Raw genomic sequence first — 25,111 nt, forward strand, 5'->3', positions numbered from 1 at the left:
GGAAGTAAGAAGGGGCTTGTTTATGGTGCAAAAGCTAACTCTGCTGCTCACAAAGATGCAAAAACAGTTAAGTTTCGTCTTTCTCGAAAAGACAAGAAGAGAAAGAAAAAAAGTCAAGGAACTTAGTTATTAATGCAGTACCACAATGCATGTTTCTTTCTACCAGGCTTTGTTGTGTAGTCGTGTGTGCCGCATGGGTATCGGGACAAACAGAAGAAAAGACACCAAAAACAAATTTCCTCTGACAAGATAAGTAAAGGTGTGTTTTAGGCAAATTTTACAAAAGGAGGATGTTAATGGCTCCTTTGGGGGGGGGGGGGGGGGGGGGGGGGGGGGGGGGGGGGGGTAGTATTTTTAAGTATAGGAGTGTGTGTTTGTGTGTGTGTGTGTGTGTAATTCGCAATGAAAAAACATCCACCACACATGCAGCTTTCATTTTACAGTGTAAAGTGTAAACGGAACAACACAAAACATGACATTTAGATAATTACAATAATTGGATCACTTTCAGGCTACTTATGATTATCATCTGTTTTTCAATTATTACTCTCTTTTCTGGTCTCAACCAATGCTACCCATTTTACTGCGTTTCCAGACTCCATTTTTGTTTTTTGTTTTTTGTATTTCTCATGAGAGTGTGGCCACATTTCCCGAATACACAATACAAAGACAACTTCATGCATTGATTTGTCCAGATGCCATATTGCACACCATATTTCACTGCTCATCCTTAAAACCAAACATGAAATATATCCATCCACTCCAAGTAAATAAAAAATCATCTCAGTATAACAGCATATCTTTGTAATCATTTCTTGCAACAAATAGAACCATCAAAAAGAAATACATAATAAAACAGGGGTCTAGTTTAACTAGGGTTCCGATTTCAGCACAACACCGGTGCATTAAGTAGCAGACCTTGCGTTCAGCAGTGCAATTCGGTTAACCTCCAGTCAGCTTTCTCCATCTCTTGTCTTCTTCATTAGATGCTTTTAAGCTAAACAGAAGAAAATCTCATTTAACATTCCTGATGAGAAGTCACAACCATCCGTGCGTACACCCTGCAGACACCTTCCACAAATAATGAAAACAAACTAAAATCTGGAGGCTCAGAGTCGTCTTCAAGCTGCTGTAGTATTTTTATAACAGGATGCATATCAGGCGAGGTGCAGGCACCACTGCAGTGTTGACATTACCGTTGACAGCTTCTCAGGGAGAACACCAGTCAAACAATGAGGTTTGCAGCTCTACCCGACCGTAACTTCGCCAACATTCACTCCACTTCTGCTTGTGGTCACTATAAGCACACAGGGAGGCTTTAGATGTAGAAAGAGAAGAATCATCTCACAATGCTGCTTTTCCACACCAGTCTTCCAGAAAACCACTCAGAGAAAAGTACTGATACTAACAGTGGTAATGTTGCTGCAATGGCACACCCAGATTGATTGCCACAAGTAAGGTTTTGTACTATTTTTGTCCTTTTTCCTCCCTCTTCCTTCATATTCAGTTACTCTCTGTCATCTCTAACATTCTCATGTCAAAGACAAAATTTGGCACGCTGTCATCTCTGCATTGCCCACACATTTACACATTCAAAGTGTCCCCTTTTCATAGAAAACATCTATCACGTTTACATAATAACAATTTTCAAGTTATTTTTTTTTAACATGGAGGCAAATCTACACAGTTTAAATGGCCACTCAGAAAATAATCAATTCTAGACCTGAAACATTAAGCCAGTAAGTATTGTTTTAAGCCATAAGGTCTAATTATTGATCCCTGCGGTTTTGGAAACATGAGAGTACAAATCAATAATGAATGTGAATGTTAGTCACACTGATGAAGGTACTCTTTAGATAATCCCAGTTGCACAAAGTGGAATATGCCGAAAAAGACGTAAAAATCCAGTATGCTAGATGCTAGATGTTCAAAATGAAATGGGAGAAATATAGAAACCTCTATGATAACATTATCAAAGCAGATGCTTTGGATGATGTGTTTATGGGTTCTTTGTTGTAATTGAGCTGCCTTTTAACCGTGAGCACCCGCTTCGCAGTGACATCATTCTTAAAAGCCAGAGACATTCGACGTGATTGTGACTGACTCATTAACAGGATCATTTTCCCAGCTTTTCAACCATCATCCATCTCCAGTAACTTAGGGGCACACACCCACACACAGAAAGAAACACACACTCATATTTATGAGTCATGCCTTTATCCTGATGAAGAAGCCTCAGCTGTCTGTGTCGTTTCCTAATGTGAAGATCGCGCCGCGTCTGAGCCAAAGGTGGGAATCATGCATCGCTTTGCTGTCTGCAGATGATTCCATGTTGATTTGTTTGGATTTGGATTAACGGAGGCAGAAGCTCCATTTGGATGTGAACCATTCATGCAAAACAAATCTCATGTACAACATAAACAGCACTCCTCATGTCAGCAGAGCTGAAAGGAATAAACAAGCCGCAGCAACACAATGATTGGCATGGAGACCTGTGGAGAGGGATGATCGTAGAGAGAATCTAAGACAGGAGGAGAGAATCAGAAAGGATAGAAACACAAGGAGGGAGAGGGGAAGGCGGCAGGGGGCGGCAGAGATGGAGCGCTTAAGCTAAAATGAATCTGTATTTGATTTAAGCCTCTTACCCCATGGTAACCATACCCACCATCACTCCCTGCCCCCCTCGCTGCTTCCTCCAGCTGCCTTCAAAGAGTAGGAAGGCAAAAGTAGAACATCGACTGGCAAACATGCTACAGAAGGGCTTGTCGTGGAGAAACGAGGAAGATGACGGAAAATACGTTCAATAAATGATCCAATAGCACCAGATAATTAGGACTTAATGAGCAAGTACATAAATGTAGTAGGACACGTGCTGTGGAGTTTAGATAAGGACTCATCAGATCTACCAGTTTTCTGATCTATTTCTGCACTAATAGCTGCAGAAAATATCTGCAGAAATGGAAAAATGTGGCAATCCACCTTTTATTTCCGTTTATTTACTTAATTCATATCAAGTATTTAGGCGCTTTCATTCTATTTTTTACAAATATTTATATTCATATTATTTATTTATTTATTTATCTTTATATATGAATTGTTATTAATTTAAAGATGTTCCAGATTTGACTTTGTATTTATTGTTTTTAAATCATGTTAAATAAATACAGCTGTTGAGAGGTTAATTACTCTTTACAAGCCTTGTTTTATCTTCTTAACAGTCCAATACCTAAAAATACTTATGAGACATTACAACAGTCTTGTAAGGTTAGTGATCTTTTTTTTTAATTTAAAAAACAATCAAACTAAAATGAACCAATAAATACGTTGATCTACTTCCTTATTTTTCCATTGACAAATCATTTCAGTGTGTCATTTAAATAAAGTTTTTTATTAGCTGTCAGTGACAAAAAAAAAAAAGACAATGACCTTTAAGATAAACTAGACTGACATTCAAAGAGCGCCAAGGCTCTTGTTTCCTGATAAATGATAGTATTTAAATAAATCACCATGTGAAGGTAAAATGGCAGATAAAAAGCTGGTGATTGGTTGAACTCAAAACATTTTTTTCATCTCTGAACAAAGACACTACAATCAATGAGGTATGCTCATCCTCTTTAAAAACAAACAAACAAAGCAACAGCAACAAAATACTTCCCATAAGTCTGCTGCTTCAGGTCTTCTGCCAAACAAAGCAAACACTCTTTCATAAAAACATAAGAATTAGGATCTACTGCAGGGCATGGGTTCTAGTTTTGGGAAGAGTAGTCACAATTTACTATCATACTAGACTCGCATCAAAAATCCAAACAAACCAGGAAACAATGATGGAAAATCTGTCAATTTGAGTTTATAATCTCATTTTCCCAGAAAAGTACACTGTATATTTTATTCTCATGGAAAGACTAACACTATTATTTTCTCTCTTAACAACAGATATTAAATGTAACAGAACTAAGTTGTTTTATTATGAATAAATAAAACCAGATTAATATGTATCAGTTAAGTTTGCAGTGAAAAGTGTTCCCTCTGTGTGTGTTGGAGATATTATAGTCTGTCATAAAACTCTGCAGATCAGGGTGGTCCCTTGTCTGGATTATGGTGTCCACTGGAAACAGTGTCAGCCTTACGTAAGGCAGATTACCGTGGCACACCATCACACCTCTGGTGCACACAGGAGGCAACACATACAGATGTGTAAAGTAAAATGATAAAAGCAGGAAGACACATAATCGATCCTAAAATTTAACTGAAAACAGTAAAATGGGGCTGATCAGTCTCCACCCTGTTTCAAACAATGGACGATGCTTTCAACAACTGTTTGCATCTCTACTAATCGCCAAGGGCAGCTTTACCGTTGACAGTTTAGAAACTTTGTGTGTGTTTTAAGTCAGTGCCACAAAGCATAAACAGGTTAAAATGTGAATAATGAAAGATTAATTCACTATACTCATGTGATACAATAAGGTAGCTCGCCTTTGTTTCCTGCCAGTGCTGAACGTCTAAAATATTGACACCATGGTCAGAGCTTGGCTCTGGGATCCAGAATAAGGTCACTGGTGATCATTAAAAATAAAAAAAAATAAAAAATCAGTTACATCAATCTTATATGATCCTCCCCATGAGATGGAGCTAATCCCATATGAGGACATGGCCTGGAAAACAATCCAGCAGGAGCGGCTTGCTAATGTGATTGCCTCTGTAGGACATTGGTAGCGTGGAGACAGAGAGACAATGAACTGTTGCTGAATTAAATGCATGAATTACGCTTTTGTCCCAAAGAATACATCAAATAAATGAATGTCCTCCCCTTTTACTTATTTTTTTTCTTTCCATTCCATATATTATACTGCTTTATGGCTTATATGGACATGACAGAGTATACTAGAGGAAAATAAACTGCTTTTGTTGTAGTTGGTAGTTGATGTTGATACATAAGGTCTTAGAGCATCATCAGATGATGTGATATTAGTACACATGAAGTGAAATTATATTGATGATATTTCCATTTCAGGCACAATGTGACAGCAATCATAGACTCCCATGTAAATTTACACCCAAAAGCTTTCACAAAGACAAAAGAATATTCTTTTTTTTTTTTTTTTTTTTTTTTTTTTTAACCAACCCAACCAATGCTGTACATCACTGACTGCATGAAGTTACAGTTCTGCACAAAGTACCAGCATAATGTCACACTCAGTTGTGCTCACAGAAGAACAGAAAAGTCAGGACATTTGTAGCTAAAGTCACATAAAACATAAGGTTTTAACAACATTAGGAGCAGTCGGGCTGGAGGAAATCATTAAGCAGCATGCCCTTGCTTGGGTTGGACTCAACAGGGCGTGGGCCTCACACTGAGAATGCGCAAACGGATCATAGTCGCGACAGTTTAAGATCAACCATTTGCCAAATGTTCAATCGTTAGTACATGATTGCACTTAAAAATAAATCTAAGATATATATTTTAAAGACAGTAAATATGGAGTCATCACTCCGCGCAGTTCAGCAGCTGCACCTGCAGGCGCGCAGGGATGCGTTAGCAGGCCTACAGCAGGTTATTCTCTCTCTCTCTTTCTCTCTCTCTCTCTCTCTCTCTCTCTCTCTCTCTCTCTCTCTCTCTCTCTCTATATATATATATATATATATATATATATATATATATATATATATATATATATATATATACACACACACACATATACATATATCTGGAACTACTCAGGGTAGGACAACGCGGTACACAGCAATGATACTTCACAGAGCCGCTGTTGTCTGGATGTGACACATTTACTGCATTCTCCTCTCCTAAATCCCCCCGTCATCACCCCTCCAGTGTCACACTCCATGAAAGCTCTTACCTGCAACCAGGAGGAGAGAGAGAATGGAAAGTGGAAAGGGAAAACATCTCAGCCCTGTCCGCCATCTTCTATCACAAATGACTCAGAGAGATTGCAGAAAATCACGGAGGGAGCGCAGTCCATCAACAATCACGGCACAGAGGACGGACGCAGTCGTGGACAGAGGTTTCTCTCTCTCTCTGCGGCCCCGCAAAAGCCCGCCTGGCCGCAAGCCTTCGATCAGATGAGCCTGCTCAGCACCATCAAATCCGCAGTCAAGCATCCACACATGCAGGGTGAAAGGAAGGGTGCCAGGAGCAGAAACGTGCCTCAAAGGCTACGCGCAACGCCGCAAAAGGAGAAAGAAGATCCCGCAGTCCTCACGATGTGTCCACGCGAGGCAGTTTGGTGCTGGTTCAGATTCCTGCTGCCTCGATGCTGGCTGTGACACACAACAGCAACGGGCCAGCAGTGCGGAGACGGGCAGAGGCTGAGGAGGAGGGAGGAGGGAGGAGGTGGTGCGGAGCAGAGGCGGTGTAACGTCAGTGTCGTTGCCGTACACGCGCAGGCTGGTCCTGAGAGGAGGCAGGCAGAGCCAAGCAGGGGAACAAGACCGGGGAAGTTTTGACTGTGACAGAAGCAAACAGTAACAGGGAGCTTTCCAGCAAACACCAGCTGGTTTTCTAAGCTGGACCGAGGAGACAGGAGTTCTCTGGAAAACATGCGCGTCTTCTTTAAGTCTAAAGAAGGATGCAAGACGACATTCAACAATAAATGTTTATCTGTTTTGAGCTAATATAGCCTATATACGTGCTGCCTGCGTTTTGAAGATAGCCAATGGGATGAACAGGAGGAAATTCAGCGACATAATTTGCATAGTTTTTTTGTTTGTTTGTTTGTTTTTAACAAAAGCTTATGCGAGTGAAAAACAATACCGATTGAGGAAAATAAGACTTCATAGGTGGAAAACAGAAATGAAGAAATCCTAAATCGATCGTGTCGTGCAAGATGATCAACTGTTTGCTGCTTGTGGTGCTGAAACTGAGCACGTTGCTGAGCTGCAGTTTGACACTTCTGTCACAAGGGGTCGATAAATCCCCACCAGTGGTATGGTATAAAACTATTTTTGGACAAATTTTTATTTTGACGTTTTGGTTCCAGATGTCCTCAGTAAACTTATAGAAAAAGAGTTTGGGAAGTGATTTTTTTCTGCAACTGAGTTTTCAAGAGTGACCTCTTTTTTTTTCCTCATAATTTTATTGTTTGTCTGTTTACAAATGTGTTGTTTGTTTTAATCTTCTCAGACTTTTAGTAGAAAATCACAATCCACTTTATTTGACAGTATAAATCAATGTTCAGCTCAGGGTTGAATATGAAAAGAAGCTCCCAGTGAAAGACTCAAGCTTTTCATTAAAATTGCACTTTTTATTTTCACCCAATGGAAAGAGTTACAATTTAAGTTCTAGACGGAAGCAGACCATATGTAACACTAACATGATCGCACAGAGTGAAGTGTGAAATGAGTTATACATACTCGATTTGATTTTGTTTCGTGTTGCTGAGATTTTACATTTTGATAAGATTTAACAGAGTTGGTGGGTTTTCATTCTTTGTTTCAAGCAGAAGTACCAATGAGCCAAAAGCATGAGCTACAGAGCGTTGTGTACCAATGATAATGTTTATTTTGATGGCCTCATGGGAAAATGCAGTTAAACCTTTGTCTGGGAGGCTCTCTTCTCCGCAATAGGGATGGGACCTATAGTAACACGACCCTCCCATTCCACACCTGGAAAAGGAAGATAGAAAAGATGCATTATAGAAGACATCCATGTGGTTGTATTTGTGTAAAGTTCTGTGCTGCATCACATACTTTCATCCGGGGACACATCACGCCCCACCCTTTTTTGTGGCTCTTGAGGGTAACTTGGGTTCTTGGGATCTGCACCACCACCACCAAGAACTGAAGCACCAGGCGCAACTGGTGTGCTAGTATGTGTCTGAAATCCACCAGACTCACAGGAGCCACAAACTGCATCAGCTCCACTGATCTCCCTCCATCTAGGAAGAAAAAAAAATTATGTTGGCGTCATATGATTTAGCCTCTGCATTAATTTTAATTAGCATTTACCAAATAAACGAGACTTACCCGCCGACGTAATGACAAGCTCTGTGCTCATTGTCAAGGACATGGGAAGTAGATGTTGCTTTCAAGGTGCAGGTGATGTAGAGCTGTGGGAACACGGGGAGGTTGGAAATATTTTGAATCTCAGATGAGATCATTTATAACACTGAACACACAATTAATCTAATGGATGCCTTGGCGATTCATACCATCCCACTTTCAGCACCCTGGAACCTAAAGGCCTCCAACTGGAAATTAAGCTTGCAATCTTCAGGGCGAGACACGTACTTTGAGTCAGATCCTGTGATCCTACCATCAACCAAGCACCTGCACACAAGCAAAACAAACCCAATGAGATTAGAGATTCCCACAAAAAGCTTTCTTTTGTTTTGTTAAACTTAAACTTTTCTGTTAAAAAAAACCAAAACAATATCTACTGCTTTATGCTACTTTACCCATGGTTCTCTATGAAGGCGTATCTGGGACTGGAATTTGGGTCTGGTGAAAGAGTAGCCACACAATTGTCCACGTAAACACGGAGGGGTACGTGGAAGTACTGCTTGACGTCAGCCTCTATGCGGATCATGTCACCAAGGAAATACTGGTAGCTTGGCCTCTCATACATAAAGTCATCTGTGAAAATACGAGGCAACATTTTGATATGTAAATACAGTTTCTAAAAAGACTTCAATCTTGCATTATTTCTTTTAAACTTACCAGTCATGAGTCTCAAACTAAAGTACAAGAACTCTTCGGCCATCTTAACAGCAGAGAATGGGACCCAGAGGGGATCAAGAGGAAGGCTGCTCACATTGTGCCTCCTAAATTAAGACATGTCCAATCAGCATGCGAATTTCAACAATTATCTTTAGAATAATGTCTGTTTTCACTGGAAAATGCAGATCAAATTGTTTTGTAATCCAGAGATACTAGGTCTGTTTCTGTAAAATGACACACATTACAAAAAATTGTGTAAATTTTACAAACCTTGGATAATGGCATTCCACAATTACTGCAGCTTGACTGGTCCTCACCACAGGAGAGCCGCCCAGAGGTTTAGGGTTGTAGTTCAAAACGAAGGTGTAGACAAGAGAACTATCTGTTGTCTAGCAAAGGCATGAATACAAACAAAGTTTTAGACAAAAGCATCTCCAAAGCAGAAATGTTTACTTAATTTTCCAGGCTCGGTTACTTGCATTGTTCTTACCATTAATGTGCTCTCACACATATGCAGATGCGACTCATAAATCAACACTTGAGCAGCAGTATCTTCTGCGACAGCAGCACAGCTTCCCAGTGTCAGATCAGCTGGATCGATGAACTGGCCGATTCCAAACAGGTCCTTCTTGACTTCCACGTGAGTTATATCCTCTCTGCACTCCACAGCAACAGTTGCAGCAGGGACAGGGTGTCTCAGCTCGAATGGCACGTCAACCTTGGGCTCAGGCTGGGGATCAGCAGGGTAAGTCCAAGTAAGTTCTTTTTCAAATGTCTGCTTTTGCTGTGGAGGTTCTGCGGGTCTCTGTTTAGGGGGAGGTCGGGGTGGTATTGCAGGCTTTTGTGGTGGTGTACCAGGTTTCTGATACGTCTGACCATCACAGAAGCTGGGAAGCAAGGCGAGTACCACAAGGCAAACAGCAGACAATTTCATCATGATGGCTTCACAACCACAAGTGATCTGAGCAGTTCACCAGGTGCTGTAAGGAACGTGGAAATGTTCCTGCTTTTATAAAACAGTACATCTGTTTACTTGCGTTACAGTCCCGCCCCCTCAGTTGGCCATTCCCACTCAAATATTACCCTAAATCTCTGTCAACAATATGACTGCAGCTGTTGACCGAAACCTATAAATGTCTTTATATATGAGTTTAGATTCTGCAATTGATTTAGCTGAAAATAAAACTCAAGGCTATTTTCTTTGAAATTGTTTTCTTGAAGCACTTTTTTTTTTTTACCAAAACAAAAAAAGAAAAGAAATTTAGATAACTAATCAAACAAAGATCACAAAAGTCATGGTGACCTGGGGTTAGGGTCACCTAATTTGACCTAAGCTTGACCTAGACATGACAGTTCAGACTGTTTTGCCAAAGTAAATTTTGTGAAGGTCTCTGAGCCAATATGGTTCCAGTTGTCAGCAAATAATATCAATGTCAGGTTCACCTGTAGAAGGTTCAGGTGACCATTAGCTCCAGAGAAAAACTAATAAATTGCCAAGGGGAAAAAAGAGAGAGAAGAAATGTTCTTGTGGGGCAAAGCAGAGAATCAACTCAAATATTTTTTATTCATTAGCTTGTATTTCTTGTTTTAAAATTCTTGGACTCTGACTCATTCAGCAATAACGCCAAGAATTTAATTAGTATTTTTTTTATATATCAGTTAAATATTTGCTTTCTTTCATCATTCCTAAGTCCCCAACAAGCATTTCTTATTTGTAATATGTTCTTGACAAAGGTTGAAATAAGCTGAATAGAAAATGAATAAATCACCACAAAGAGTTAGTTTTTGGTAACCTTAATAGCATTGTCACAGTTTTAAATTCTGAAGGGAGAAACCAGATGGCGTATGTGTTAAGCTCATTTTATAGTTTTGTATGTAAAGTTTGTTGTGAAACTACAGAGCAGTAAAAGACTTGAATCTGAATAATAACAAACATTGCACTGTTTATCAAACCTTTCCGCTACAGCAGTTAATACACATCGTTTTATTATTATGTTTATTATGATATAGTTTTACTATCCACTGATGCAATATTAGTGTGATATTGATGTAAATTGTTCTGAGTTTACTTTTTGGCATTGCGGCTTATCTATTCAGGACATGAACATGGTCCGGCCAGTAACTGGAGCTCCTGATTGGCAGCTGTGGGCAACGAATAGGCTGTAAGATATCAAGTCAACTTGACCTTTGTCTTATAAAAGACGGCATGTTTGCTTCTGAATTTTCACAGCATCTGCTGTTATTTGTGAATCACTCAGTGCTGTGAGGCCATAGCAATGAGGTTGATTTATACTTGCCTCCTGGCAGTTGCTCTGCTCAGCTATTTGGCTGATGCTCAACTGAACAAATATAAGGAGCCTCCGAGGCCACAGAGACCTCAAGAGCCTCCGAGGCCACAGAGACCTCAAGAGCCTCCGACGCCACAGAGACCTCAAGAGCCTCCGAGGCCACAGAAACCTCAAGAGCCTCCGACGCCACAGAGACCTCAAGAGCCTCCGAGGCCACAGAAACCTCAAGAGCCTCCGACGCCACAGAGACCTCAAGAGCCTCCGAGGCCACAGAAACCTCAAGAGCCTCCGAGGCCACAGAGACCTCAAGAGCCTCCGAGGCCACAGAAACCTCAAGAGCCTCCGAGGCCACAGAGACCTCAAGACCCATATCCTAAGAATCCATATCCATATCCCCCATCTAAGCCTAAACCTCAGGAACCCAAAATTCCACCTCAACCATTCCACAGCTGTGACGTAGATTCATACGCCAAGATTCCTTGTGGTGCTCGGACCCTAAGTGCTTCAGAGTGTGAGGCCATAAACTGCTGCTTTGATGGACAGATGTGCTACTACGGTAAATCTGGTAAGTGTATCCATTTGTCCTCAGAACTTCCTTCAAAATCTTTACCACATAGAGCATAGCTGACAAGTAGCAAAATAATGTTCAACTGTCATCTTTTCCTTAGCTCACTGGCATTGTAACGAGATTTTTTTAAAAAAAAAGGATAAAGTGCAATAAGAATCCAACACTAAGCTGCAATGTAGGTCTATGGCACAGAAGCTACAGATGTTCAATTCATATTTTCAGAAAGTTCATTAAGTTGTCATCTCATGCAAACAATGGTACACAGACGTGTAGTATCATGCTAAGATATAATATATTGTATCACTTTCTAAAGCAGATTTGGAATTAGAAATGGAAAGATAAAGGCCTAAAAAAAAGAAACATGTTGAGATGACTGGCTGCTCACGCTCACCTCTGTGCTTTTTTTTTTACCCACAAGGTAAAATTGTGGGTAATATTACCCACAGTTAATATAACTGGAGTAAGATTAGTGAACAACACTTAAAAAGTAGTTTTGTGCTAGTCATTGTTTTATTGCTTGTTTTTTTCTACCTAATTTGTTTGTTTCAGTGACTCTTCAGTGCACCAAGGATGGCCAGTTCATCATAGTTGTCGCCAGAGATGCCACCATTCCCAACATTGACTTGGAGTCAATAAGTTTCCTTGGAGCTGGTCAAAACTGCAATCCTGTTGGTACAACTTCAGCTTTTGCTATTTACCAGTTCCCCGTCACTGCATGCGGCACCGTGATGACGGTAAGGGCTGTGATTCTTCTAACTCTTAAACTTGAAAAGTATCTATTTTTGTCTGGCAGTAGTGAAGTTTGAACTATTGCTAACCAACTGTAGGAGGAGCCTGGAGTGATCATTTATGAGAACAGGATGTCTTCTGCTTTCGAAGTAGCTATGGGGCCTCTTGGAGCCATTACCAGGGACAGCCAATATGAGTATGTGTTTTATTCCCTTTAAACTAAAACAATTATCACACAGACTAAAGGTATATTTCATCCTGGCAACAACTGAAAGACTTGGTGCTTTTCCATAACATGGAAGTACAGTATGATATGGTATGACATGGTGTGATATGGCCAGCCTTTTTTTTTTAATGATTTTTTATTGTACCGAGCCATTGCGATTGCTGATTCATTTCTTTTCCGCCACTGTCGGAAGAGACCTCTGCAGATCTCTAAACTAAAAGCCAGTAGCAATCTCATTCTGTATGATAACCGCAGCAGTCCTCTATGCACCTCATTTTATATCCCTTATGTTTAAAATGTCCACTGAATCAATGTCATGTAACAAAATCACACAGTGAAAATGTGTGTCTCATCTGTGTTGCTGCACCTTCGTATGTGCTGTGGTGAGAAACCACTGATCAAAGTAGGATGGCACTAATGGAACGCAAAGTCATCCGTGTCATACGATATGGTACAATGCGATGGAAAAACAGCATTAAAGCATTCAGTCGGGCCAAAAAGACAAACTATTTAATTCAAGCAAGCCAGACCTCACTCAGTGAATTCTCATGATTAACTTGGATATTTCTTATTTCTTGTCTCAGTCTGTTTGTCCAGTGCAGATATATTGGCACTTCAATTGAGGCTTTGGTAGTTGAGGTTGGTTTGGTTCCTCCACCACCCCCAGTTGCAGCTCCTGGACCCCTGCGTGTGGAGCTCAGGCTGGGCAATGGGCATTGTACAGTCAAGGGTTGCAATGAAGGTTGGCATGAATGAGATACTTTGTATTGTTTGTTGTTTTTGGCAAAGACTGTGTTAACAACTCTTATATTGTTTCTACAGTGGACGTGGCCTACACTTCCTATTACACTGATGCTGATTACCCCGTACCAAAGGTTCTCAGAGATCCAGTGTATGTTGAGGTCCACATGCTGGAGAGGACCGACCCCAACCTTGTTCTCACTCTTGGAAGATGCTGGACAACTACAAGTAAATTCCCTCAAAGTGTGCCCCAGTGGGATTTGCTGATTGACGGGTAAGAGTAAGAGTTTGAGTAAGACTGCTGGTTTGATTTGGATCCAATTACAATCCATAGTTAATTATACATTTTTATGACTATACCTGCTATCTCTTCTCTCTTGATAGCTGCCCCAACCGTGATGACCGTTACCGAACTGAGCTTGTTCATATGGATGCTTCATCTGGAGTGATGTATCCAACCCACTACAGGCGTTTCATTTTCAAAATGTTCACTTTTGTGGGGGCTACAGCAAGTGATCCAACAAAGAAGGGACCTGCTGATCCAGGATTTAATCCTTTGAGAGAAAAGGCATAATAATCTATTTATTTTTCTTGGAGACAACACATTTTGTTTTTGCAATATTTCTGAAATCATCTTGTCAGTGTATTTGCAATGATGTTCTGTCATTTTCTGACCAGGTGTATATCCACTGTGACGTTTCTGTGTGCCAAGCTTCTCTTACTAATAGCTGTGAGCCAGCATGCTACAGACGGAGTAAGTACCAGAGTCTTCACACAGATTTCACAAATATAGTGCAAGTCTGAGCTTCAATCTCTTGTTCTTGTGATGATCACAGAAAGCTTGCAGTGTGAGTTATAATGTAAATCTGATCATTGCCATGTCTTGTGTGCAGAGAGAGAGATTTCCAGCTCTGCAAAGAAACTCTACAGAGAGGAGACCACTTTGGTTAGCAGCAAAGAGGTTATCATGACCAGCACACCCAGTCTGTAACAACATCCCAGAACAGTGCTGTCATCGTCACGTCTGAAGTTCCTGCTTCCTCCTCAAAGAAATGAAATTCAAATAAATCCTGTAATGGCTGAAAGTGTTGTCAGATCTTTGATTATGTTCTATCATACAAAATCAGTCGGAAACATTTTGCTCATTACTCCACATTCCAAGTTCATTACTATCAGTCTCAAATATGTTGAAAAAAAAGGACTAAAGAAAAACTCACAGTGGGTCAAACTAAAAATCTCTCACACCCCTTCAATAAGAACCAGACTTATTGAATAATAAATTACAATATTTATTCAATTCACTAAAATGCAAGGGCATAATAGCGAGAGACTAGCTATTATTATTATTATTATTATTATTATTATTATTATCATCATTATTATTATTATTATTATTATTATTATTATTATTATTATTATTATTGTCGTCATTATGATTTATTCATCCATTTGTTTATATATATATTCTTTTTTTTATTCAGCTATTTCTGTTTTGGGCTGCACAAAATATTTATGCTCAAATATTTTCAGAGAAATTTGACAAATGAGACTAGATTATTTTAGTCAATAATGAAAATAACATTGCTTTAAAGGATTGACATTGACACTTGGCCTAACCCTAACCCTTGGCACGTTCTCACTCATGATAGACTTCACTTCATTTCCCAGCAGACACCTTCAGTTTCTGGGGGAAATGACGTAAAAATGTGCCACTGCGCATTGACCAATGAAATGACAGTCGAGTTAGACTTTGAATTTTGATTGGACGATAACTAAACAGCCTTGCGTATGCCAGCAGCACGTTACATTAATTAGAATATTTTATAGTTCACGCTGCCCATCACTGCCCCCCATGAGGTTCAGGCCAACCAGTTATGTTTTGTTCTTCCGGTTAAGAAGATTTACAGGCGAAGTGCGCGTGTCCTTCCGTCTCGAGCCGTCATTCTCCTCCGGTACTCCTCTGGCGTTCGCTCGGAAACTCACAATGCAGCCCTGTCGAAATGTAACCCATGGTCGCTGTCACGGCGACGAGGGATTGGGCAAGGCAGTGGGCAGCAACGTCCCCTCAATCCCCACAGAAGAAGAAATGGGTCCACCGGTGGAGAAGAAACGCGTGGGAAACGCACTTGAGGTTTTTGAGAGAAACTCACGGACCCCGAGCCCAATGTTAGCGGCCAGCTGCGATGAAGACTCGGAGGCAGAGTCTTACCGGGATGGGAAAAGTGAGGAGGTCGACCGAGACACAAGGAGTCGGGCCTTTGCTTGGTGCCGAGACTTCTTATCCGGATCGTGGAAGACTCTCCATGAGAGAGATTTTCAGATTAGCATCGTCAGGTATATAATGCCAAACTGTGATGTGCTTACCATTAAATCAACACAAAGAAAATTATAGATTAATTTATAAATATAGATTTGATTACTTCTTTTTGTTTCCACCAATTTAAAGTTGTTATAATTGTGATGAATGATAATTTAATAAGAAGAATAATTTAATAAGGGTCGTGTTTATTTTGTCCTCTCTTGTCAGCTACCAGTTCAGTGCTGCTCTCACCTTCATTGAGCCATGAAAAGTTACAATGATAGAAAAATGTCCTGCTTGCCATCAGTTACTCAGTTGTACAATGATCAAATATTCAAAAGACAGTGCGATTAATTATACGCTAACATTACACAACATAGGTTTCTTAAGTGTTACTTTTGCACCAGTATGGGAACCAATCATTCATGGTGTTGCTGCTGATAATAAAACTGTCTAATGGTCTGTTTTGCAGTGGTGGTCTAAGTAATCTGCTGTACCTGTGCAGCCTGCCTGAACATATACAATGTGTGGGAGTGGAGCCTCGGCAGGTCCTACTCAGAGTGTATGGTGCCATCTTACAGGTAAGTCTTTCCAGTATGGGTCAGTAAAAAGATCCATGAGTATGTTGGTGAATATAGTAATAAAAACCATGTGCTATTGTTGTAATTATTTTACATAACATGTTATTGTTCTGCATGGGTCTCTCCTGTGTATGTCTGTGATGCAGGGTGTGGACTCATTGGTGTTGGAAAGTGTGATGTTTGCCATTCTGGCGGAACGAACTTTAGGGCCCAGACTTTACGGTATCTTTCCAGAGGGACGCTTGGAGCAGTACCTTCCGGTATAACAACATATTTACCCATCAGTCACGCATTAGTTCGTTTTATGAGCTTCTATCGATAGCTCTACTAAACCGACACAGTGTTGTGTTTCTGTGAGAAAATAAATACAGTAGAAACACATTTCTAATAAATAAAACTATAACAGGTTTTCTTGAGATTTACCAGACTAATAGTTGTAAAATAGTTGATTTCTCCTTTTTTTTTTTTTTTTTGCCTGGTTTTTTTTTTCCTCTTTTATTTGGATCCCCATTAGCTTGCAGCAGCTAGCTGCAGCTGTTCCTCCTGGGGTCCTTTGTTAAATACAGTTAGGATTTACATGCATTCATGTGCATATTCATCCCTAGAATACTCGAATGTGCACAGATCAGCTCTCAGATCCATCCATCTCTGCCGAGATTGCAGCCAAGCTGGCACGTTTCCATGAAATGGTAATGCCCTTCAACAAAGAGCCAAAGTGGCTGTTTGGGACCATTGACAAGTAAGAACTTTTACTGCAGCTCCCTACTACAAAGACTACCTGCATTGTTTTCACATCAGAATTTACTTTTGTTTTCTTCAGGTACATGGATCAAGTGATGAAGATCAAATTTGTTCGTGAAGCTCATGTAAAGAAGTATAAAAAGTTGATGAAGATGGACTTACCTGCGGAGCTAAAGAGTCTCCAGTGAGTTAAAACGCAAGCTTGAAATGGGAAAGCAAGATTTCAAGGAGTACTTTTGTACCCCTAGCAGAGCAGAAGACTCAGGAATTGTGATTGGAAAGGTTAGGGAGAAAGATCTGATGAATCACACCTCTCATTTGTCACCATTGTCATTTACTATTTACCACGTTTGTCAGTTTCAAAATGCCTGAGAAGAATAATGATAAACACCTTTGTTGTTTAAACCATGAACAAACGATTTGCTTTTTCAGAGCCGTCTCAAATTGCAACAAGCTATTTTCGTGTTGAGTGTACACAGAATTACAGCTTATCTGCCTTATCAGACCTTCAGTTATGGTTTAGTAATCAGTGTGTTTCACACAGGCGGAAGAACAAGGAAGGGTCCATTTGAGAAATAGGAAAGTGTTGTTTTTTCTGTTTGTTTCTGTTGGTATGTTAGTACGAGAACCCAACCAACAGCTGGGTTTAAATGGGGTCACATTATATTTGTTTGTTTTTTGTTTTTTTTGTTTTTTTTAAACTAAGTTGCAGTCTCCAGTAATAGCTTAATATATACTGGGGTTTGAGTAGTGGGATTTCTACATCTCATAACTATCACCAGAACAATCTGTCAGATTAACACAACACACTAAGAGTACCAGAGATATTGCTTATAGATGAATAACTGTGGCTATAGCTGGGGGATTTAGTCATGAGGACATTACCAGCTGTTGTTTTTTTTTCCCCTCTCTCTCCGACTATTGGTTGAACTTTGTACCAGTATCTATTCGATTGCACTGCCTGATAGTTCAACTTTGGAACCAATGCAGAATCAAGCCAGACTTTATCTGTGGACAAGCGTTATTTTGTAGATATGCAGCAGTCCCAACTTGTTGCAGGCATGAGGTGAAATTATCACTGGAATTATTCATTTTATTCTAATGTTGTTTTTAAATGATCAGAACTGAAAGGTCATTTATTGCAAGGCAAGGCCAGTTTATTTATATACCACCTTTTTATGTACAAGACAATTCAAAGTGCTTACATGAAACATTAAAAGCATTACAGATGGTGTAAAAATAAAACCAGAAAGACAACACAAATAGCAAAATCACAATAAAACCATAAATTATATTACAATAATTAAAAGCAAGATTAATTAAAAGTTACTGTGCAGATGTCATGCAGGGGCACAGCAATGAGAAAAGAAATTATTGAAACCTGGATTTAAAAGTTTCTACATTTTGTGAGAGTTTAATCTCCACTAGCAGTTTGTTCCACTTGTTTACAGCGTAACAGCTAAATCCTGCTTCTCCATGTTTAGTCTGGACTCTGGTCTGGACTACTTGACCTGAGTCTTTGGATCAAAGAGCTCTGCTTGGTTTATGTTCTCAGAACATATCACAGATGTTTTCAGTACCTTACACACAAATGCATGTCTTCTTTCCAAGGAATACAAAGTTGTACAGTAAAAGCATTTGTTGAATCAACTAATCTGAAGCTTTCTGCATGATCCTAGACCGTATGATACTGTAGAGCAATGCTAAATTGTGAATGGTGAACAAAATATACAGAGCAAGCATCACGCTAAATGCAAATATTTGTGTTAAAGTCAGTGGTGTTTGTCTTCTGCAGAGCTCGGTCCATGCTGCTAGTCAGTGACAATCAAACTGGAAATTAGACACAACTTGTTCCACTTAAAACGCAGACAAATTTAAATCAGATCATTTTGTATCATTGTAGTAAATAAAGTTTTAAAGGTTTCTGTGCTTTTACAATCATTATTTAAAGGTTTTTTGAAGAGCCGGTTTCTATAAGTTATTACATACGTTTCAATACCTGCATTTGTTATTCCTAATGAACTCTCTCTGGTCTTTTTTTTTCTTTTTCTTTTATCACCCACTTTATTCATCTGTCTGCTGTCTCCACTACAGTGAGTTACTGGAAGCAACCCCCTCACCAGTGGTGTTTTGCCACAATGACGTCCAAGAAGGTAGGAAGTTTATCCAGTTTCCATCCTCACACGACTGGTTTGATCTGTTTGATTTACACCCTGGCTCTGCTGTTACATTTCACAGGGCCCCTTGTCATTATGGAAGTCAAAGTCATGTTAGGATGTAGCTATTATTAGAGGAAGCTCATATTTGTTTACATCATACTCCCTCTCAATTTGAGGTAATACAGCAACTGAGTGCATCCAGACCTATGTTTTGTGTGCACTACAGGGCTTAATAGATAAGATTAAAATGTGTGTCATAATAAAGTGATAAGTCACAGAGCTTGTTTTCCAAAGTAGTGAAAAGTCTCACAAAAGAAGCAGTGTATCTAAGCTAGATAAGCTAGTTGCACTGCTCTTCTATGTTTATGACCTGATCACAGGTTGTCTTTTACCAGAATAAATTACAAAGCGTGGGATTTTGAACAGTCAGGACTGGTTTCGAGTTAAATTCCAATTCGTCCCCAAAGATACTGGATATGATTCCGTTTTAATTGACTTAAGTTTATAAATGTAATACAAGTTTACAACAATGTCATCTCAAGGCAATAAAAAGATAAATTAAGGTCCGTTTTTAGTTCATTACAATCCAGTCTGAGCTCTTTCAGAGCAGAATCAAGTGTTTGACCAGGCAGTGTTACAAATAAGTATCACTGTTTACTATAAAATATTAACATAACTTTTTAAATTATTTTGTTTAAACTAGGAGACCAAACCATAGAATGTATTTAATGTTTGTTGATTTTTAAAAAATAAAAATAAAAAAAACCACCAGAAATGGATAAGTGTGTTTTATAATGGACTTATTGGAATGTGCATTTTTATGTATTTTTTAAGTGAACAGAAACTAACGTAGACATGGTGACTGGTGGGGTAGCTTCTCTGAAGTAAAAGTGGTAATAAATTACTTGGTTCATCTCTGTCCCGGAGTCTGAATGCGATGTTGACTGAAGCAGTTAGATTTCCTCAGAAATGAAAGATGGTGGGTTTTTTGCTTTTTGATTTGCCACTCCAGGAAACATTCTGGCTCTGGAAGACCGGGACCCCACGTCAACAGAAAGACTTATGCTGATAGACTTTGAATACAGCAGTTACAACTACAGGTAAAATAAATATATGTTGTATCATAGATTTAGTCTGAATAAATTGTTTGATATTCATTCCGATGTTTTTGGATGAGACCTTGTACCATAATGTTAATATGATCATACTTTTATTTGTTTAGGGGTTTTGACTTTGGAAACCATTTCTGTGAGTGGATGTATGATTACACATACAACGAGTGGCCCTTCTACAAAGCCACACCAGAAAACTATCCAACCAGAGAGCAGCAGGTGAGTCAAAACATGCTCCTTTATATCAAAAGTTATCAGCTAGTACATATCAGCATATGATATTTGGTAATCTACAATATGAATAAATTAAGATATGAATATGTTTATACAATTTAAAGTTGGAATGTATGTTTTCTGTCTAAGCAGACTGATCCACTCCCTATTATGTTTTGGTACTTAATCTGCTCTACCTGCAAAGGAAGTGCAAATTTAATGTTAAATATAATTATTTTCTGCAGGATAACAGGACAATAAAGCGTGACAAAGGAGGATTAGTATTGTTTTTTTTGGGTTTTTTTAACTATACATCCTTTTACCTTTCAAAGTATATGCAAGTTAGTGAAAAGCTGCAATGTCCCATTTAAAATGGTCACATTAGAAGATAACATCTGCAAGCATTACGAGACGAATGAAATGTTTCACAAAAAAGTAAAAAATAAGTTTCTTGTCATTTCCAGTCATGCAGCATTTGTTATTTTAATTTTTTTTTTTTTTTTAAATGTCTGTAGAGCAGGTTGAAGGTTTCACTTGTTTTCGCCAAAACTCAAATAGATTTACGTTTCGATGTTGATGCTGAAGTCATCAGGTGATTCCCTAAGAGCATTGGTGTCCACAGTCGGTCCTTCGGCTGCTATGCTGCAAGTCTTCCATGCATCCCTGTTCTAACATACCTGGCTTCCAGTAAAGCTGGGGTAGGTAATCTTGCTCAGAGACATCTTTTTGTTTTTTTACTCTGGGTGAAGTGGTTCCTCGTCCTGAAAGTAGTCTATACGATTTGTAATCATGAGCAATAAGAAACCTAGTTTGACCCCTCCGTTTACTCTGACCAATCAAAACGTTCAGGACAAATTGAAGTTGTTCATTTCTTATATTTTGTAAGCTTCTTCATGGCTGAGCAAATGTAGGAAGGATTTCCTGACCCGGCTATTTGCCTCCTCCTGCTAAACAGCAGAGAAAGAGAAAATTGTTGGTAGAAAGAGCTGCGAACTAGAAAAAACCTCTGTGAAGGCATTTTAAATAATTCCTGGATCCAAACGGTGATCCGGATCGCCACCAAAATTAAATCTGTTCTTCCTTTTCACATTTCCAACAACTCCTGAAATCTGTCCATAACTTTTTGAGTTATCTTGAACACAAACAGATGCTGGTAAAAACATAACTTCCTTGGCGAAGGTAAGAAAAAAGCCTTGAATCACGCAAGGAGCAAAACCAGAGGGGGAGGAGCCAAGACAGGGTGCTACTTTCACATCTTGCTGGTTCCCCAACATTTCCTACCCCAGCTTTAAAATGATCCAACAGCCAATGAAGTTCTGCACAATAACGGATTCATTTGGGTCAGGCGTGTGGAAGCAGGGATACATGGGAAACCTGAAGGACCTCGAGGACCAGAGCTGGACACCCCTGCCTGAGCCTGAGAGGCTACAAAACGTTCTGGTCGTCCACTGCCATCTAATGGTGGAACGTGCTAATTCACTTGAGCTCAGTGAAATCAGTCACATCAGCAGCAACTGATGCTACTGCTACTTTTATTAACAGTTCACAAATTATTTATTTCAGCTTCATTTCATAAGAAGTTATTTAGCAGAAAAAGGAAGGATCTCCGACCATGCCATGGACCAGACAGAAGTTGAAGAGAGCATGATACTTGAAGCAAACAGGTGACACATTGTTGAAATGGTTTCAGTGGTCAGTGTTTATTACTGGATCACCAGAACCCTGAACTTGTTTATTTTATGCTGTAGATTTGCATTGGCATCACACTTCCTCTGGGGTCTGTGGTCCATCATTCAAGCCAAGATATCTACCATTGAGTTTGGATACATGGTAAGTTGTTGTTTTTCTTGTTCTGACTGTGTATACATTAATAATCAACAGCAATGATGAAAATAAGTGTCTGCTACTGAAATAGTTATCTGTTTTACTAGGTAAACTAGTATCACCTGCTGTAACAGCACTCTTCACAGCTTAACTTAAATCACTTTTTAATGCGCAGCTTCTGTAACTGAGAGATGCCAGTTTTAAGGAACTCAACATTTAAATGGTATTCTTGGTGTGATCTGGTCATTCCCTCCATTTTTATCTTTGGTCATTTTTTTTAATGTGCTGAGGATCATATTCTTAGTAAAACACCATCATTCACTAAGCAGTCCATGAGTGAGGGACTTAAGACAACTTTTAAAAGAAAATTTCATGCATTGATAAATCAAAAGACTAATTATTTGTTCTTTAACATCTGTGAGTGGGTCTAATTTAAACAGTCTTACCAACAGTGGACACATGAACTTTCTCACCAACCGTTGCAGGAAAAGCTTGCATATCCATCCATCCATCCATTTATTTATTTATTTTCTTAGCTACTTAGTCCAGGTCAGGGTTGTGGGAAGCTGGAGCCTGTCCCAGCAATCATTAGGCGAGAGGCAGGTACACCCTGGACAGGTCAGCAGTCCTTCACAGCAGAAACACAGAGATGGTTGCAGATCCCACAGTGACACACTTCATCTTGTTCTTTTTGCATTGAAACATTTTTTTTCCTAACTTCTCCATAAACTATCATTTGATTACAGTCTGTTACATAGATTCCTTTACCGTGGAGTGATTTATTTTAAATAATGTGTAGAGCTTTTTAAATCTCTTGTTGAACTGATGGACATCTGCAGCCATTCTACTGAAGACCCCAGAGGGCTGTTTTTTACTTGGCAGATCTTAACATTTTGTAGGAGTTTGGTGGTCCTTTTAATATAACCATAAAATCTGCCCCCACCCACTCAACATTTGGGTTTGTTGCCTCAGGGCAACATTGCTATAAGGATTCTAAAACCGCAAGATATCCCTTAGTGATCATTACAGGTGGTTAAACTAACATGTATTCATTAGAAAACAAGTTTTATTTAGAGAAAGTGTCCAGAAGTGGTTCCAACCTTTTCTCTCTCTCTCTCTTGCAGGATTATGCCCAGTGTCGCTTTGATGCCTACTTGAAGCAGAAAAAGCTCTTCTCCTGAATATAATTTGGTTCTTCAGAGTGTACCATCCTACCTTTTTACGTCCTTCTTCCACCTTGTCTCATGTTGGTTAAAGATGTTTAGCATCCACATCTTATTGAAACTATGCAAGCAGGTAATAATGGTTTTTAAAAGAACAAAACAGACATAAGATTAAGTACAAACACTCTACACTGAGATTTTATTTGAAGTGTAATGAGTGTTTTCATTTATTTACTTTATTTGTTTGGACCACCTGATGACATTGGCATGTCTAATTCTTGAGCTGTGTTGTTTATGCATGCCAGAGGTCAGTAAATGCCAGTGCTTGATGCCTTGCTAGACAATGGATGATTTGTAATCTCAGACTGTATAACTTAATATCATTTAGGTTTACTAAGACAACATTATTGAGTCCAGCGTGGGGGGCTTTTGTTTAGTACTCCGCTTTTCGTGTTTTTACTGTAGTCATTCTACCTCACTTCTCTCATGTTGGCTCTGTGTTAGATTTTTTATGGACTTTAACAGTAACTCCTACTGTGAACTAACCACTCTTTATGTTAACTCTGTATCTACTGTAACAGGTACTTAGGACCATGAAAATATCTTTCTCCAATTGTTGTTTTGAGGTCCATAAAGCTTAAGACGTTGCACAGATCCAGCATATGATATTGTGAAACTCTTTTATACAGTTTCTCTGTAGTCCGCATTAGTGTTTAGTTTAACCATGAGAACAGGTATAATGTGTGGGGACTAGTTGTGAAACATTTGATCATTTGACTGCTTCTGGTCTCTGTTATTGACTTTGCATTTTCACTCCACATTTGCTTGCTTTGCCATTTACTTCATTCTTTCTTGGCTCTGGACCAGGGGTCAGCTCTCGAGGGCCACTGTCCTGCAGATTTTTCTACGTATCCCTCTGCCAGCACACCTGGCTCAAATTAAATAGACCCAACAACTTATGAAGTTCTACACAACGTCTGAGTGTGTTGGAACTGGGATACATGGAAAACCTGCAGTATTGTAGCCTTCAAGGGCCAGAGCTGGACCCCCCTGATCTAGTCATTTACAGTGTTTGCAACTTATTTCAGTCTTTTACTAAATACATATGTCCTTTTTTTTTTTTCTTTTTTTTTTAATTTAAAGAAAAACAATCACAGCAAGAAAGGCCCAAACACCTCATTTTTTACCTTTTACAATAACTAAAATGTCTATCTGGCACCTATTTGTAGGCTCAAGCTACAATAACCACTAGTGGCTGAAAACTAACACAACATTTGCTGTTGCTCAAATAAGTGGAAAGTCTTTTTTTTCCTTTTTAAAATTTCCATAACTTTGTTGAGATTAAAATAAACCTCTAAGATAAATAATTTTCATTTCATTGCTTGTGTAATGCTTCTATTTATTTAGATTATCTCCTTGTTTACATTGAATGTAATGACTTAATGAAAGTCTAAAAGTCCCAGTTTTATTCCTGACTTCTATTATTTTACTCCTTAAAAAATAAATGAAAACTAGTAACCCTTTAACTAGCTTCAGCTGTTTTTAAAGCTGTGCTTTTTACTGTCATAATCTGTTCAACCTGTCTTTATTATATTTATTTTTTGCACTTGAAACTGACTGAATGAAAAACGAATAAACTTTGTTGATTTGAACCTGTAACGACTTTTGTCTTCATACATTTGCAAAAGAAATCTGCATTGAAATGTGTTGCTACATGTGCGCTTCCTCTTATGCAATCGTCATCTGACTGCAAAGTAATCTGAATACCCCACCATGATGTTCAGGGCACAGCGA

At 39.1% G+C, this 25,111-nt stretch overlaps 4 protein-coding genes across 4 annotated transcripts in view; 2 read left to right on the forward strand and 2 right to left on the reverse strand.

Annotated features, from left to right (window-relative positions):
• The window catches only part of mapk8ip2 (mitogen-activated protein kinase 8 interacting protein 2), a gene marked incomplete at both ends in the record, with an annotated part of 30,192 nt that extends 24,272 nt beyond the window's left edge, over positions 1-5,920 (reverse strand). The window contains one exon of the mRNA XM_079252711.1: positions 5,856-5,920. Within this exon, the coding sequence (XP_079108837.1) occupies positions 5,856-5,920 (65 nt within the window). The remainder of the gene's footprint in view (positions 1-5,855) is intronic.
• Positions 5,921-7,302: 1,382 nt separating this feature from the next.
• On the reverse strand, positions 7,303-9,637 carry LOC306761913 (zona pellucida sperm-binding protein 3-like). Its single transcript, XM_079248243.1, has 8 exons — positions 9,164-9,637; positions 8,944-9,062; positions 8,674-8,777; positions 8,412-8,589; positions 8,166-8,283; positions 7,981-8,063; positions 7,705-7,892; positions 7,303-7,620 (listed from the first exon to the last, which is right to left on the reverse strand). Exons 1-8 carry the CDS (start codon positions 9,608-9,610, stop codon positions 7,544-7,546), a joined length of 1,314 nt encoding a protein of 437 aa, XP_079104369.1. The 5' UTR covers positions 9,611-9,637; the 3' UTR covers positions 7,303-7,543.
• A 1,312-nt stretch (positions 9,638-10,949) lies between these two features.
• LOC306769351 (zona pellucida sperm-binding protein 4-like) lies at positions 10,950-14,216 on the forward strand (the record flags this gene model as incomplete). Its single annotated transcript, XM_079257924.1, has 8 exons — positions 10,950-11,526; positions 12,079-12,263; positions 12,357-12,454; positions 13,069-13,226; positions 13,307-13,499; positions 13,610-13,793; positions 13,904-13,979; positions 14,119-14,216. The coding sequence occupies 8 exons, from the start codon at positions 10,950-10,952 to the stop codon at positions 14,214-14,216; spliced, it is 1,569 nt and encodes a 522-aa protein (XP_079114050.1).
• A 1,095-nt stretch (positions 14,217-15,311) lies between these two features.
• Positions 15,312-24,892, forward strand: chkb (choline kinase beta; the record flags this gene model as incomplete). Its single annotated transcript, XM_079258526.1, has 11 exons — positions 15,312-15,559; positions 15,997-16,105; positions 16,252-16,365; positions 16,711-16,844; positions 16,926-17,030; positions 18,941-18,999; positions 20,018-20,105; positions 20,228-20,336; positions 21,894-21,994; positions 22,079-22,160; positions 23,279-24,892. 11 exons carry the CDS (start codon positions 15,312-15,314, stop codon positions 23,333-23,335), a joined length of 1,206 nt encoding a protein of 401 aa, XP_079114652.1. The 3' UTR covers positions 23,336-24,892.
• Between the last annotated feature and the right edge of the window lie 219 nt (positions 24,893-25,111).

The sequence above is a fragment of the Telmatherina bonti genome, assembly GCF_933228915.1.
Source record: "Telmatherina bonti genome assembly, chromosome: 2".
In the NCBI taxonomy this organism is placed as follows: Eukaryota; Metazoa; Chordata; class Actinopteri; order Atheriniformes; family Telmatherinidae; genus Telmatherina; species Telmatherina bonti.